General features: G+C 37.7%; 1 protein-coding gene across 1 annotated transcript in view; it reads right to left on the reverse strand.

Moving 5' to 3' along the window:
- The window catches only part of PAPPA2 (pappalysin 2), a 371,731-nt gene that overhangs the window by 250,025 nt on the left and 104,348 nt on the right, over positions 1-17,358 (reverse strand). Inside the window, exon 3 of the mRNA XM_072648561.1 lies at positions 1,259-1,404. Coding sequence (XP_072504662.1) covers positions 1,259-1,404 — 146 coding nt within the window. The remainder of the gene's footprint in view (positions 1-1,258; positions 1,405-17,358) is intronic.

The raw sequence follows: 17,358 nt of genomic DNA on the forward strand, positions 1-17,358 counted from the left end.
AGTATAAAATCCTAATTTTTCCACTTACTACTTGTGGGATCTGGGTCAAATCATTTAACCTCTTTGGGCCTCTTTTTCTTCCTCCGTAACAGGATGCGGTGAAATGAGATGGTCTCCAAATTCTCTTCTGGTTCTACAGATATGATTTTATCCTTTTCTGCCTATGATCAGAGCAACACTTGTTTAATGTTGGTTAAGGTGGTACTTTAAGGGAGCTTGAAAGCCCTTTGTCTGCCTTGTTACCTGAGGTGTAAAAGGCCCAGCACTGGGAAAGTTAATGTAGTAAGTTTTACCAGTGTTTCTACCAGCCTCTAGAAATGTGTATGTGTGTGTATGAGAATATATATGCTTGTGTGTATATGTGTTGATATTTATATATAGAATATGTAATACATATATATAATGTGTACATGAATACACACACACACACACATATCCCCAGTGTTCAGAATGGAAACTCCTTGGGGACAAGGACTAGCTTGCTTTTTTGTTACCTAACACCTTATGGTCATTTAGTAAATAATTATTGATGGATGGTTTTTTATAAAGTGCTAAAATAATTGCTATAACTATAATAAATAAAATAGACATCTATAAATAATATAAATATATAATAAATACTATTCAGCAGCGATTTCTCTTGCAGAAATCATTTTGTCTTTCCCCCACTGAATTATGCTTGTCTAAATGTATGTTGTTCTTATCCTTGATGAGATTTCTTGTACCACTTTAATAACAGTAAGACCCACCAGTCTCTAATTCCCAGGGTCTCTGGAAGGGCCTTCCTCTGGATGGTAGTCATATTGGCAACCTATTTTTCTCCTGGCATAGTAGTCATTTAGAATTTGAGGTTATGCATTTTGGCCAATGGTTTCACAGTTTCACCATCCCAAGGTCTTTCAAAAATCTTGGGCTGATGCCAATAATTCCAGTGGTTTATTTCCATCTCCTTTCTCAATTATGTCTAGAACACACTGTACATTTCACCACTATTTATTCTAATACATCTGATTTATCTGCTGCAAAAGTCACTCTGAAAGTATAACACTCCTTTGAGTTAGCCTTAGAAAAGGCCAAAGGAAAAAAAATCACTGAATAATAAAAACAACCATTAAATTAATTATTCATCCCTTTGTCCACACATATCCCTTCACAGTACTTCCTCTAATGTAATGGAACATAGAAGAGGGCACCTTCCAACCTAAATCAAAGCTTCTCTTGTTTTTCTCTAAAGTTCAATCTCTTGGGTCTCACTCACCGAGGTGGCTGATGGCTTCCTTGTCCCAAGGCCAAGTGGCAGCACCTGCCAGATCCTCCCGTACTGAACTGGCAAAGTAGACATTGAGGAAGTGGGTGCTGTTCAGTTGCAAAGCTTCTTTCAGCTCCTTCACACTCATGTAGGCCCTGTGGGAATGGCAGAAGAGGAAAGAGCATATAAACAGGGGACCAGTGCTGTAGAGAGCAGAGTGGTCAGAACAGGCTCAGGCAAGAGCCATAAATTCTCTGTCCTTTAAATCCTAGCCCTGTCACCCATATGGATCACAACAAGGCAGGAAGCAGCCCAAACAACAAACAGAGATTAAACCGGGGCTTTGGTGTAAGGGAGAAGAGGAAGGGGAAGTAAGGATAGTATTTTATGCAGGTATTGAGTCAGAAAGACATGAGTTCACATTCCATCTCAGGTGCTGACTACCTGTGTGACCCTGGGCAAGTCACCTAACCTCTGCCTCAGTTTCCTCTTCTGTAAAATAGGAATAATAAAGCACCCATCTCTTTCCCAGGGTTATTGTGAGGATCAAATGAGATAATAATTGGAAAGTATTTATCGCAGTGCTTGTTGTATAGTAGAGTTATATATGTATTATATATATATACATATATAAAGTTATATTATCCATTTATTATAATTATTATTAAGAAATACTAGTTTTATTTAAAGATATTACCCTCAACTCTTCACATCTAGATAATGGGAAACAAAACAAAAGTCTTAGATAACTATATAATCTCACTTTCAAGAAGCTCAAAATAACTTCAGTGAAAGATGTGTCAGACTGGGCATCAAAAGAGACCTAGTTCTGAATCCCAGTTCTGTTATATACTATGTGACTTCTGGAAAATCACTCAGATTCTCCCAGCCTCTATTTCATCATCTATAATATGGACATGATAATGTGTATACTACCTACCCCTCACAGAGTGATTCTGAAGGAAGCTCTATATAAATGTGAACTATCACTGCTGTTATTATTGTATTTTCCATATCTATACTGGAGAAGGATTTGCATTTTAGGTTCTCTCCAAACTATTTTGCCTCCTGCTTTCACTGATTCTCATCACTTAGTCACCAACTGCCTCTTTGTGGGATTGGAGGTATGGGAGTCATCTGTATAGATATGATCATTGAACCTATGGAAGATAGGGAATCACCAAGAGAGAAGGTATAGGGAGGACAAAGGAGAGGACTCAGGACAACACCCTGGAATACAGTAGGATACGTACGATCTTTCAAAAGAGATAGACAGGTACAACATTGAGAGAAGAGTTTTATGAAAACCCAGGGAGAAGAAGATATTCAGGAGTATTTTGTTTTGCTGTTCAGTTGTTTCAGTCATGACCAAATCTTTTGATGCCATAATGAGATTTTCTCAGCAAAGATATTGGAGTGCTTTGCCATTTTCTTCTCCAACTCATTTTTACAGAAAGGAACTGAGTTAAAAAGGGTTAATTGACTTGGCCAGGGTCACACAGCTACTAAGTGTCTGAGGCAGGATTTGAACTCAGGAAGATGAGTCTTCCTGACTTCAGGCCTGGTACTCTGTCCACTGTACCAAATAGCTGCCTCATTCAGGAGGGTAGGAGTGCTCAACAGTGTTAAATGCTGCAAAGAGAACAAGAAAAATAATGGCTAAGAATGAAAGTTAGCTAAATTAACATAAAAATGCTCTAAATCACTACTGATTCAAGAAATGCAAATTAAAATAATTGTAAGGTATCACCTCACATCTATCAGATTGGCCAATATGACAGAAAAAGAAAATGATAAATGTTAGAGAAGATGTGAGAAAATTGGAACACTGATGGTGGTGTTGGTGGAATTGTGAACTGGGAGCAATTTGGAAATACGCACAAAGAGCAATCAAACTGTGTATATCCTTTGATCCAGTAATACCACTGCTAGGTCTACACCCCAAAGAGACCATAAAAAAAGGAAAAGGATCCACATGTACAAAAATATTTATACCAGCTCTTTTAGTAATGCCAAAGAATTGGAAAATGAGGCAATGCTCACCAATTGAACAATTTGTGGTATATCAATGTAATGGAACACTTTTGTGCTTTAAGAAATGATGAGCAGGAAGATGTCAGAAAAATCTAGAATGACTTATACGAACTGATGATGAGTGAAGTGAGAACCAGGAGAACATTTTTTAAATTAAATTATTTTATTTGTTTTCAGTGTTCAACAATCACTTCCATATATCTTAGATTTTTTTTCCCCTCCCTTCCCTTCATTCCCCCCTACCTCCCCACTCCCTCCCTGAGATGGCATGCAATCTTATATATGTTCTACACATACTTTCCTATTAAATACATATTGTATAGAAGAATTAAAAGGAATGGGAGAAACCATAAAATAAAATAAAACAAAAATAATACAAAAGAAAATGGTCTGTTTCTATCTGTGATCCAATTCCATAGTTCTTTCTCTGGATGTGGAAGGCATTTTGCCACGAGTCCATTGGAAATTTTTTAAGTCCATGAATTTCAATGAAGTACTAACTCTACCAGAAAAATTCCTCGCAAGCTATGGTTGTTGCAGTGTACAAAAGTCTCCTGTTCTGCTCCTTTCACTCAGCATCAGTTCATATAAGTCCTTCAAGGTTTCTCTGAAGTCTTCCTGTTCATTGTTTCTCATAGAACAATAATATTCCACTACATTCATATACCACAACTTGTTCAACCACTTCCCCAATTGATGGCCATCTTCTTGATTTCTAATTTTTGGCCACCATAAAGAGAGCTGCTATAAATATTTTTGTACACGTGGGACCCTTTCCCATTTCTATGATCTCTTTGGAATAGTGTCGCAGAAGTGATATTGCTGGGTCAAAGGGCATGCACATTTTTGTAGCCCTTTGGGCAGAGTTCCAAATTGCTGTCTAGAATGTTTGGATCAGCTCACAGCTCCTCCAACAATGAATTAGTGTTCTAACTCTCCCACATCTTCTCCAACATTTGTCATCTTCCTGTTTTGTCATGTCAGCCAATCTGATAGGTGTGATGTGGTACCTCAGAGTTGTTTTGATGTGCATTTCTCTAATCAATAGTGATTTTCAGCATTTTTTCATATGATTATAGATAGCTTTAATTTCTTCCTCTGAAAATTCCCTGTTCATATCCTTTGACCATTTATCAATTGAGGAATGACTTGTATTCTTGTACATTTGACTCAGTTCTCTATATATTTTAGAAATGAGGCCTTTATCACAGACACGATTTGCAAAAATTCTTTCCCAGTTTTCTGCTTCCCTCCTAAACAGTTGCATTGGGTTTGTTTGTGCAAAAACTTTTCAATTTAATGTAATCAAAATTATCCATTTTGCCTTCATAATGTTCTCTATCTCTTGATGGGTCATAAATTTGTCCACTCACCATAAATCTGACAAATACACTATTCCTTGCTCCCTTAATTTGTTTATAGTATCAATCTTTATACCTACATCATGTATCCATTTGGACTTTATTCTTGTGTACAGTGTCAGGCATTGGTCTATGCCCAGTTTCCACCACATTGTTATCCAGTTTTCCCAGAAATTTTTGTCAAACAGTGAGTTCTTATCCCAGAAGCTGAAGTCCTCGGATTTATCAAACAGTAGATTGCGGTATTCATTAACTACTGTAACCTGAGTACCTAACCTATTCCACTGGTCTACTCCTCTGTTTCTTAGCCAGTGGTTTTGATGACTGCTGCTTTATAATACAATTTGAGATCTGGTAGGGCTAGGCCACCTTCCCTAGCATTTCTTTTCATTAGTTCCCTTGATATTTTGGACCTTTTGTTCTTCCAGGTGAATTTTGATATTATTTTTTCTACCTCTAGAAAATTATTTTCTGGTAGTCTGATTGGTTTGGCATTGAATAAGCAAATTAATTTAGGTAGAATTATCATTTCATTATATTGGCTCAGCCTACCCATGAGCAACTGATGTTTTTCCACTTACTTAGATCTGACTTTATTTGTGTGAAAAGTCCTTTGTAATTGTGTTCATATAGTCCCTGGGTTTGTTTTGGCAGGTAGACTCCCTGATATTTTATAGTGTCTACCATTACTTTAAACAGGATTTCTCTATCTCTTGCTGTTGGGCTTTGTTAGTAATACATAGAAATGTAGATGATTTCTCTGGGTTTATTTTGTAACCTGCAACTTTGCCAAAGCTGTTTATTATTTCAAGTAGTTTTTTTACTTGATTCTCTGAGATTCTCTAAGCATATCATCATATCATCTGCAAAGAGTAATAACTTAGTTTCTTCTTTAGGTACATACTGCTTATTATTTTATGGAAAGTTCCATTTATTCCTGTGCTTTCCAGGATTTTCAATAGGAATAGGACTTGTATTTTGTCAAAAGCTCTTTCTGCATCTATTGAGATAATCATGTGGTTTCTGTTAGTTTTGCTGCTGATATGATCAATAATGCTAATAGTTTTTCTAAAATTGAAACCAAGAGAACATTTTACACACCCATAGCAACATTATGTGTTTACCAACTATCATACACCTGGTTCTCAGCAATACAATGATCCATAACAATTCCAAAAACCTTATGATGAAAAATGCTATCCACATCTAGAGAAAGAACTATGGAGACTGAATGAAAATCAGAGCAAACTATTTTTACTTTTTTTCTTTTGTTTTTTGTTTTTCTTTGTCATGGTTTTTCCCTTTCATTCTGATTCTTCTTTCACAACATGACTAATGTAGAAATATGTTTAACATGCCTGTACATGTATAATCTATATCAGATTTCTTATTTCTTGGGGAAGTGGGGGGGAAGAGAGATGGGGAAAAATTTACAACTCAAAATGTTATAAAAATGAGGATTGAAAACTATCTTTACATGTAACTGGAAAAATAAAATATAAAATACTATTAAGTGGTGAAAAAAGAATAGAACATATCTTACAGACACAGATCTGAGAGACTGCATAATCTAGACTCCTCAATTTATAGACAAGGTAAAGTCCCAAAAGGTTTTAACTTGTTTATAGCCACATAAATAATGAGAGGTTAAATAAAATGAGAATAAAACCAAAATATACTGACAAAAAGAAAAAGAAAAAGAATGGCTAAGAACAAACCCTTAGATTTAGCAAAAAATTATTGAAAACCTTGTAGAGAGTAGTTTCAGTAGAGGGGTGGGACAGAAGCCAGGGGTTTTAGAAGTGATTGAGGCAGCATAAGAAAGTAGAGGAAAGAGGTATAGAAAACTTTTCTTTGAGTTTGAAATAAGGAAAGCTAGAAGGAAATAGCTTTATAGTTTAAAAAAATGTTATTTAAGGATTTGAGGGTAAGTAGCAAGAAAGACCCAATGCTTGAGAAGGTATTTTCCTTTCTGGAGGCATTCTATACCACTTCACCTGGAAGTTCAGTGATATTTATGTTTGACATCACATCTAGCTCTTTCAGTCTTATTGACTCTGTACAGTTTAGGATCATATGACCATAAATATCAAGTTAGAATGAACCTCAGAAACTATGTAGTCTAACCCTCTCATTTTATAAATTGGCAAAGAGATAAAGTTCTCTGCAAAGTTTCTTAACTAGCAAGTCACATAGCCAGGATTTGAACCTAGGGAAGCTATGTGGTACAGCGTCAGGAAGACTCATCTTCCTGATTTCAAATCTGGTCCCAGACACTAGCTTTGTGACCCTGGGCAGGTCACTCAACCCTATTTGCCTCAGTTTCCTCATCTGCAAAATGAGCTAGAGAAGGAAAGAGAAAAAAAAGACACTTCAGTATCTTTCCCAAGAAAACCCCAAATGGGGTCATGAAAAGTCGGACACGATGATATGACTAAACAGCCGCAACCTCTGACTCAAAATCCAACATTCATTCCATTGCATTATTCTGTCGCCTAACCCAGTAGCTCATTCACATTCAAGAAAATCTGCCAAATCTTTGCTCTGGGTATTACCCAAAGGAATAGTACAAGAATTCAAGCATTGCACCAGTGATCTGGGAGTTAAAAGAAAATCCAAAGAAAGAAATGTCTTCTGCCTACCCTAATCAGTAGAATGTAAGTGTTTCAAGAAGAGAGATCACATCAATTTTGTCTTTCTATCTCCAGGGCCTAGAATAGTACCATATATGTGGTAGGTACCTTGTTACATTAATACATCATTTCATATACATACATATAATATATTATGTCTAGTTATAAAATAATTTTATTGAATATGATTTTATTGATTTGAATGTTCAATTAAATCAAAGAAATCATGGACTCTCTCTCTCTCTCTCTTTTTCTCTCTCTCTCTCTCTCCTTTCTCCCTCTTCATAATCTCATCAGCTTTCAAGAAATCAACAGTCATCATCCTGAGGAGGGTGACTCCCAAATCTATACATCCAACCTTCATCTCTCACCTAAAAGAAAAGATAAACAGAAACTGAAGGAGTTGAAGGGTAAGTAGAACCAAGTGGGTAACAGTCCTTCTCTGAGGCTTTCAGGTGTCAAACTCATTGCTATATAAATGAGGAAATAGATGAAGGCTCCCAATTCAGTATTTGAACCTTGATCCACCCCAACTTCAGTAACAGCTGTTAAGGCACAGCTATTCAAACAAAAAGCATGGTAAGAATGGTAGCACAATATTTCAGCTCATGCCTACCTCAGCTAATCTTCACAAAGAAAGGAAAACCAAGGTCAGAGGCTACACAGATAGAAGTGGGCAAGCTAACAAAGGAGCCTAAACAAAAAATCAATCATTTAGCAAGTCATTCCATTCTCCATCTGAGAACCGTCTCCAATCATCCTGATCTAAGTCTGGCCACTGGACCCAGATGGCTCTAGAGAAGAAAGTGAGGCTGGTGACTTTGCACATCCTTTCTTCACTTGAATCCAATTCTTTTGCAAGTCATGGCATCACCTTCCTGATGTCATGGTCCTCTTTGAGAATGAAGGACAAATAACAACAACAACCATTTTCCATCCAAATCCATTTGGTATCAACTCCAAGATGTCCCAACCCTCCAACTTCCATTTGCATTTTGTCTCCCTCATTAGATTGCAATTTCGTTGAGGGAGGACAAAGTCTGTCTTTCTTCTTATTATTTGTATCCCTAGTGCATAGCACAGTGCCTGGCACATAGTAGGTACTTAATAAAAGTTTATTGAATTGAATTGGAATAATAAGGAAGAGGTTGGGGGGGGGGGAACATGTATGGATTAACATTTATTTTTGTTTCCATTTCAAATTCATAGGAAGATGATCAATTTACAGTTTGGTACATATAGTACTCCATCTTCTATCTCCATGCCTTTGTATTAGCTAGCCACAGTACCTGGATTATACTCCCTCTTCACCTATACCTGCTTTCCTTCAAGACTCAGTTCAATAACCATTTTCTTCATGAATCTTTTCCTTGCACAGTCCTCCCCCACCCAACCAGGTACTCATGCATTCTCTTCCAAAACTATCTTGTAATCATTTCATAAATACTCAGTTAAGCTACCAATAGAATGTAAGACCCTTAAGGGCAGGGACTGTTTCACTTCTACGTTTATATTCCTGTCACTTAGGTCAGTGTCTGGCATATGATTAAGTGCTTAATGAGTACTTCCTGATAAGTCTTACTATAAATACCACAATGACCACTCACCACTCAATATCTACTCTTTTATAATAGGAGAAGAAGGAGTAAAATAGATCTCTAATGCTTGTGAAGTGTTTCACATTCATTATGTCATATCTTCCTAACAACCTTGTCAGACATATACTGTAGGCATTACTGCACTCATTTTATAGATGGGACATTAGAGGCTTAGCAAGGATGAGTGACTTGCCCAGAGTCCCACATCTAGCAAATGTATTAAATGAAATCTGAAACCAGGTCATTCTGATTCCATCCCCACTGCCATGCTGTTTCTGACACAAATCAGTACTGCTAAGACTGCTACCATTACGGCTACTATTTTGTCAAACATCATAAAGGCACATTTCTCTGAAGACCTCAAAGCAACAGCCAGCCTTTTGTCTGTTAATGTTATATTAATAATTTTAAAAGAACATTAAAAACATGTGACTCATAACCCAGAAGAGAGATGCATATGTGCCAATGCCCAAAGTGTACAGGGCTTCACACATGGTAAGAGTTAGCAATGATATAGCATCTGAAGGCTTGCAAAACACTTTATATGCATGATGTCATGTGGTCTGCACAAGAACCCTGTCTGGTGAGTGCTAATATTCTTCCCCCTTTACAGAAGAAGAAACTGAAGTTCAGAGGAGCTGTGTCTGCCCCTAGTTAACAAAGGAGGCAGAGTCGTCTTTCCAACTTTTAAGTGCACAGTTCTCTCCACCATGCTGCTCTGTAAGTATGACAATCAGTAAATGTTAGATGAAAGAACCCATTATCCCTGTATAAACTCACATTTAATAAGGGGTCTCCAGTCAAAGTGAAACCTTTACACCTCTGCTTGGATCACATAAAACTTCTATGTGCTTTGAATCACCATGTTCAGGAGACACAGGACAAACCTAAGGCTTATTGAACATTCCAGTCCCCACAGGCAGCTTCAGCATTAGCCTCGGCCTTGTGCTTCAAAAAACCAGAAAACATTTTTACTACATCTTGCTGGTTAAGAAGCTCTTCTTACACAAGGGTAAAAACTGCCTCCCCAAATAATACCTGGTTTTTGGGGTTTTTTTTTTCCCACAGACACTTCAGATAGCGGTTTCCCAATCCAGAAGCTAAACTTGAGGACAACATGACCCCCTTCCTCTCTGCCTGTTCTGACTCCCCAATAATGCCAATGCTGTCTACTTAATTCATGTGAAGGGTGTGTTAGCAGAGAGGCCAAGAGAAATAAAACACATCTCAGAAGACATTTCTCTTGCATTACTTGGACCAGAATCAAAAAGAGAACTAAGAGGGATAAGGAGATGGTAGAGGGCTGGGGGAGGCCTCTCTTTCATACCAAAGATGCCTAAGAGAAATAGGCTTTAAAAATAATATCTCTTCCTGACCTATGATATCTTGGAAAAATAGTCCTCAGACTCAGAAGCCATCCAAATTCCATGAGGTGACGTCAGACATGATCAGAGGGAGATTCCTACTCTTTCTTTCTTGGAGACATGATGTTTTTTCTACTGTCGCCTGGTTTTCCCCTGACATTAGCTACATCTCCCTTCTTCCCCTTCCCTTTTATTATAAATAACTTCAATTTCCTCCATTGAGAGACTGGTGGTTTGAGGATATGGGGAGTTAAATGATTCCAACAAGGAGCTGCATCAACAGGGAAAAAATGAAAAGTATAGAGAGAATGGGGAACCAAGTCCCCTCCTAGAAACGTTCCAAAGGGAGATGCACTTTATCCCGGGCCAATATCACTTGACAACTTTAAAGTTATCCCTCTTTTTTTTGTCTCCTCTTCCCATCCCCATCCCCACTTACCCCGTTCCCAGTATTCCCCAGCCCTTAGCATTCTTTGCTTGCATACTACTGACGTCTTTGTCTGTCATTTACCACTCTTGGCTGCCACAGTAATGTCTTCCCTCATCCCTAGCAGTTCCGCTATTTTCCCTTGAGTATCCTCAAAGAAGTCTCCTGCCCCACCACAAACCCAATTAGCAGTGTCTACTCATCTCATCTCCCCAGCCAATCCTTCCCTTAGCCTCCTCCCTCCCCCTCCTCTTTAGCCAACATAATTTTTTCCTTCTAAAGTATTTGTAACACATTAATGGTGAGCTGGGCGTGGTGTGCTAAGATTCCTACATGCCAGTGAGATAGAGATGCATTATAATTTTTATTGTCTATGATGGGGAACAAAGACAGAAACCATAAATAGTGAGGAAGTAGAAAAGTGGGGAGGGAATTCATTAATTGGCTGGATGGAGCAAAACTATGGTTTATTTTAAGCATTGCTGCTGAGACTGCCAAGCAAGGAAGGAATGAGTAGTGTCCACCTTAGGTTTTCCTACCCTTTCTGTAAAGTCTCTAGGACCCTCTCTAGATTACATAGTTCTGTCAATCAAAACTTAGTCAACATCCATTACCCGTCTGTTTGATATAGAATTTGGAACTCAAACACAAATACAAATTCAGGAGGTGGTGATTAGACACTAGCAGCTGGGGAGACATGGAGAGGCATCCTATAGGAGGTGATGCTTGAGCTGGGCTTTGAAGGAAGCTAGGAGTTCTAAGGGGTGGACAAAAGGAAAAAGTGCACTCGTGATACAGGGGCAACCTGTTCAAAGTCATGGAGAGGGGAGAAAGAATGCCATGTAGGGGGAACATCAAGTAGGCCAGTTTGGCTAGAATGTAAAGGGTATGAAGAGGAATAATGTGTAATAAGTCTAGAAAGATAGACTGGAACCAGACTGTGATTGAGTTTTAAACATCAGAATTGATATTTTTGTCCTAGAGGCAATAGGATGTACTGGAGTTCACTGAGTAGGGAAGTGACATGAACAGACTTGGACCTTGAGAATGTTACTTTGAAAGCTTTGAGGAAGACAGATTGGAATAGAAGGAGACAGTAGGCAGTGACACCAATGAGGATACTATCGTCATAGTCCAATAGTGATTGAAGCTCTCAACTAGGATTGTGGCCATATATACAGAAAGAAGAAGATAAACCTGAGAGTTATCACGGAAGTAGAAATGATAAGATTTTGGCAAATGATTGGATATCATGTAGACAGAGTAAGTAGGGGATGACTTCTGGATTGGGAAAAGCTAATGATGCCACAGACAGCAATAGGCACATTGGGAAGAAGGGTGGGCAAGAGTATATACTAAAATGAATAAAACATGACATTTTCTCTCACCAAAGGAGTTATTAGTCTATGGAGGGGTGTGGAAACATAATAGCACAGAGGGCAGGGGCATATTTGTGAACCATGAGAAATTTGTGCAAAGAACTGCATTAATTTGCTAAACATTTCTTAAGATTGGCCTTTATACTCACTTTCACATACCTTATTCTAGTTAGTTGGGCCCAGTGATTGCTCCCTCTTTCCTTTGCTGGGTCTTCATCCAGCAACTTTATCCACCAGTTGTGGACTCTGTCCTATTTATCTCTTTCTATATGGTTTTGTTTGGTGATCTCTTCAGCTCTTAATGAATTATCATCTCTATGCAGATTATTCTCAGATCTTTTTGCTCAGCTAAAAATAATGATGATAATAATAATAGCTAACACTTATATGGGAGCAACTTAGTGGTACAGTGGATAGAGTAAGGAGGACTCATCTTCCTGATCTAGCCTCAGACACTTACTAGCTGTATGTATGACCCTGGGCAAGTCACTTAACCCTGTTTGCCTCAGTTTCTCATCTGTAAAATGAGCTGGGGAAGGAAATGGCAAACCACTCTAATATCTTTGCCAAGAAAATCCCAGATGGAGTCACAAAGAGCCAAACACAACTGAAATGACTAAACAATAAGAACATGATAAACAAATAAAGGAAAAGGGGAGGATATAACTTTCATAGCTACACACAGAAGAGTTCATGGCATAGACTGTTACCCTCATATCCATTTCCAATTTTATGAAATTCTACTCACCCTTCAAGGTCCAAGTCTAAAGTCTTTCCTAATCCTCTCAGTTGGAAATAATTTTGTATTTTCCTTATCCTTTGTACATTTCTAACCCTTTTGCTATGTTCTATTCTTCATTATAATTACCTAATTATTTGACACTGTTACCAATTCATTTTGTCAAATATCCCCTGTGTTAAGAATATATGCTCCAAGAGGGAGCAACCACCAGGATCATATAGAGGTAAAAGCACTAAACTGAGTCTAAGTGACTCAGTTCTAATCCTGACTGACACTAATAATGTCTACACAAATCATTTGACAGTCTATATCTTCATTTCCTGAGTTTAATTCCTCTTGTTTCCAGGTGACTGCTAGACATTTTAACCAGATATCAGCATGACAAATGCTGAATTCTTTATCTTCAGCTACTAAAAAACAGAAATAAAACTTTTCTTCCCAACTTCCATATTTCTCTTAATAAAGCTCTCATTATAAGTCACAATTATCGTTGATGTTTATCTCTCTTTTCTTCACTCTATATCCAGCTCCCAGGGGCTATCAATTTTTTTCTTCCCAATGCCTTTGCATTTATCTTTCTTTTATATTTTCACTACAAGCACCCAAATTCAACCTCTTATTACCTCACTCCTGGGCTGTTACAATGGACTTCACTGGCATCTCTGTCATTCTTCTGGTCTAATCTATATATTAACAACAGAAAAGTATTCCTAAAAATGCCACTTTCATCATGTGATATCCTGTTGAACAAAAAATTTTAATTACTGGCCACTACCTACAGAATAAAATCCTAATTCCTTATTTACTTGACATTATAGACCCTCCACAACTTCCTTCTCATCTACTTTCCAACCTTATCTCCCACTATACCCTTCATGGATCCACAGTCTTAACCAAGTTGGTCTACACTCAACCCCAAATCTGTCTTGCATATTCTGGCCTCCATTTCTTTGCTCATGCTATGGTCTTTCACTTGCCAAAATTCTCTTTTCACCTTTCAATGCCTCCATTTTTTTTACATAATAATTTTATCATACCCCTAAAAAGAACAGTAAGCCATATACAACAGATCTGCAGCCCCATGTAAAATCATCCCTTCTACTGTACCATGTAATGGAAATGCCCGTTTGTAATGTTAATTATGTTAATGAGAGTTAAAGATCTTCCCTAACCGTTAATGGGCCTGTCCATGAAAGGAAGTTTGATTAGGGGAGATTTGTTTTGTAGGAAGGCCCACACCTTTCGATAATTTCTAATGAGACACTGGTTCTCAAGGGTTGTGATGTTCTTTGGCTCTGAAAAGTGTATATATACTCTGAGATAAGATTTTGTTTTGAGGTTTACTCATTGGAAGTGTTTGTTTGGCCAGACAAAATTCTGGGTAGCCACTAAGGAGTACCCCAGTTTTGAAACTCCAGATGTTGGTGCTTCTCTCTCTGCTACCTAAGTATGTATGTAATGGTCAGACAGTCAGATCTGTCTGTTGATCTGTGACGTATGTATTACTTATGGTCAGAGAGTTGGAAGCCCTGTCTATTGGTCTTTATTTCTCTGCTTGTATTTTCTCTGAAGTTCAGGGTACTGACTTCTTCCCCTGAACTAACTGAATGATATATGTGCTTGATTAAAGTACATTGTTAACCTCTCAAAAGTTGCTTTCCTTTTAGAAAAGCAGATCTAAGAACCTGTACAGCAGGCCCTTCTGTCTTTGCTGTTATTCTACAGAATAACAATCTTCTTGATATGATTTGACTCTCCTTTCTCTGAATTACTGGACCTTTAACATGGCAACTACTTTTATTGTATTTATTTGACTATCTCCTTAATATGGCAAAGTTTTTGGAGGGCAGGTCTCATGCTTTTGTATCTCCTACAACTATCAGCTCAATGTCTTGTATACATTGCATATTTAATTGTGAATGAATTAATTATAATAATAAGGAAATGAATGGAGAAAGAGACTTGAGTGATGATGTGGATCTGGCAAGTTGGTGAGGTTTTGAAGGCAAGAAGGGGAATATGGGATTCTACTGTTAGCCCTGACCAAAAACTCCTTTTTCTTACAAGAACTAATACCAACTCTTAAAGGGCTGAATGGTAGGGATGAAATTTACATAAGATCTAGTCTCTGATATGGTCGAATCCCAGAAAAATTTGTTATCTGAGTAGATTCTGTACACTGACCATCTTAAGACAAAGCAAGTCCTTGGCAAAACACCATGATCTTGACTTCTGGAGGCGTGGGTAGGGATGTGGTATGCAACTCCAAAAATATCACATTGGAATTTAAAAATAGGAGGTTTTTCCCTGGAGGCTGATCACAGTGTTGTGGAGAGCTCCCCAAATGGCCCTAGTAGAGAACTGGAACAAGTGTGATATGTTCTCAGCTGACAGCAAAACCAGATGAAGTCACTGATATTTTGGTCCTTTTCTCATGTTGCTCACATTATACCATCTCTGGGACTTAAAACTCTTCCATTGCTTCAGAGCAAAAATACAAAATTTCCTTGAAATATGGTTTTTTCCAAAAGAGCTTTCTATAAATTATCAGAAAGTATAAGGCCAAAGAACAAGCAACTCAATCAACTCTCAAATGGTTTTTCAGAGCTAATGCAAAATAATTGATAGTACAAAATCATTTACACCTGTCTATGGAACGTAGTCAGAAGCAGACTCCCAAACATCTATCATGCCCTGTGCCTAGTGGGGAGTCCAAGACAACCCAATTTGACTATCCCAGGGCTGAGTTGTAAAGAAGACTTGAAGAGGACATGATGAATGTCTTCAAATATTTTGAAGGGCTAGCATTTGAAGAAAGACTTGGACATGTTCTGCTCATCACTGAAGAGGTTGTGGTTCCAGAAAGGCTAATAATTCAGCTTGATGTATAGGGAAAAACACTGGCTAACAATTAGAACTATCTCAAGGTGGAATGGATTGATCTGGGATTTAAAAATTCCTTCTCACTAGAGATCATAGAAGAATATCAGTGACAACAACAACAATATCTAGAAATTACATAGCACTAAGGTTTACAAAGTGCTTGATGTATATGATCTCATTTGATTCCCATAACAGCCCCACACAGTAGGTGTTATGAATTTCCTTGTCTTATAGGTGAGGAATCAGAGGCAGAAAGAAGTTTGTAACTGACCCAAGTCACATAGTAAGGAAATGTCTGAGGTGGGATTTGATAATAGCTAGAAAGGACTTTAGAGGACATGGAGTCCAAACCCCTTATTTTACAGATGAAGAAACTGAGGAACAGACTCAATTAAATAACAGAGCTAAATATATATATACATATATATGTATGTTTATGTATAGTGCTTCAAGACTTGCAAAGCATTTTACTAATATCTTCTCATTTTACCCTCACAACAACCCTGGAGAGAGATAGAAGATATTTATCCTCATTTTACAGATGAGGAAACTGAGGAAGCAGAAGTGAAGTGATTTGCCCAGGGTCACACAACTAACAAATATGTGAAGCAGGATTTGAACCTAGGCCTTCTTGATTCCAAGTTCATCTTACCATCCACTGTACTACTCAAGGAAGACTGGAGGAGAAGGTGAAGGTGTACTAGGGAAGAGTCTCAATCAGCCTGCTGGGAGGGTCCCTTCCAGATAAGAATTCCGATTCTTCCAATTATTAGTACATAGTAAGTAAGCACTTATTCCTTTTTTTCCTTTCATTCATCCTTTTAGCCCAAGCCAAGCTCAAATGCCACTTTTTCTGGGAAGTCATTCCCAACCCCACCCTCTCACCTACCCCAAGAATCACAAACTTCCCTCTGGCTCCCACATGTTTTGGGCCTCTCTAATATCCTTTTCCTGTACTGTTGTTGTATATTGTAATTAGCTTTGTCTGAATTTTCTCCTTCGTTAGAATAAAAATTCCAAAGTACAAGAATTTATCTAAATTGATTTTTTTTTCCTTTTCTCCATATCATGCACACTATTCTAGACACAGCAAGTGCTTAATCAATGTATTTTAAACTGAATACAATTAATCTATGGTCAAGGCATTTTCCCATTCTGGCATTAAGGATTCAATGCACCAAAGAGAACTTCTTCTTTGAGATAACTACCAGTACTCCTTAAGGAGAGGGGGCACTTTCTAAAATAGGTCCATAAGAATTGGTACTTTCATCTCAATATCCATCCCATCATGAATCTTACTGAATTATTCCTGGTGTAGCCATAAACTGATTAACATTACCTAATTTTTAATAGAGATGTATTGATATCTTCTGTTTTTATATCACTTAGATTTCCTCCTATTTCTCCTTCTTCCTCCCTCCCCCTACCCCAAAGCCATCCCTTATAACAAATACAAGGCATATCAGAAGTCTTTATGCTTATAAAGCTATAAAATGTACTAAGAATTTTGGTTTACACTGTAACATGCCTAACCTAATTTTAGGTGTATTCATTGAATATCCTGGAGTTCCTGGACCAGAAATGGAGAAATTTATAAATGCCTTGATTCTTGGGCCTGACAATGGCATATGCTCTCATCTTTATGAATGCTAAATTCAGATTGTTAAAGACTCCACTGTAGATTTCAT

The sequence above is a fragment of the Notamacropus eugenii genome, chromosome 2, assembly GCF_028372415.1.
Source record: "Notamacropus eugenii isolate mMacEug1 chromosome 2, mMacEug1.pri_v2, whole genome shotgun sequence".
NCBI lineage: Eukaryota > Metazoa > Chordata > Mammalia > Diprotodontia > Macropodidae > Notamacropus > Notamacropus eugenii.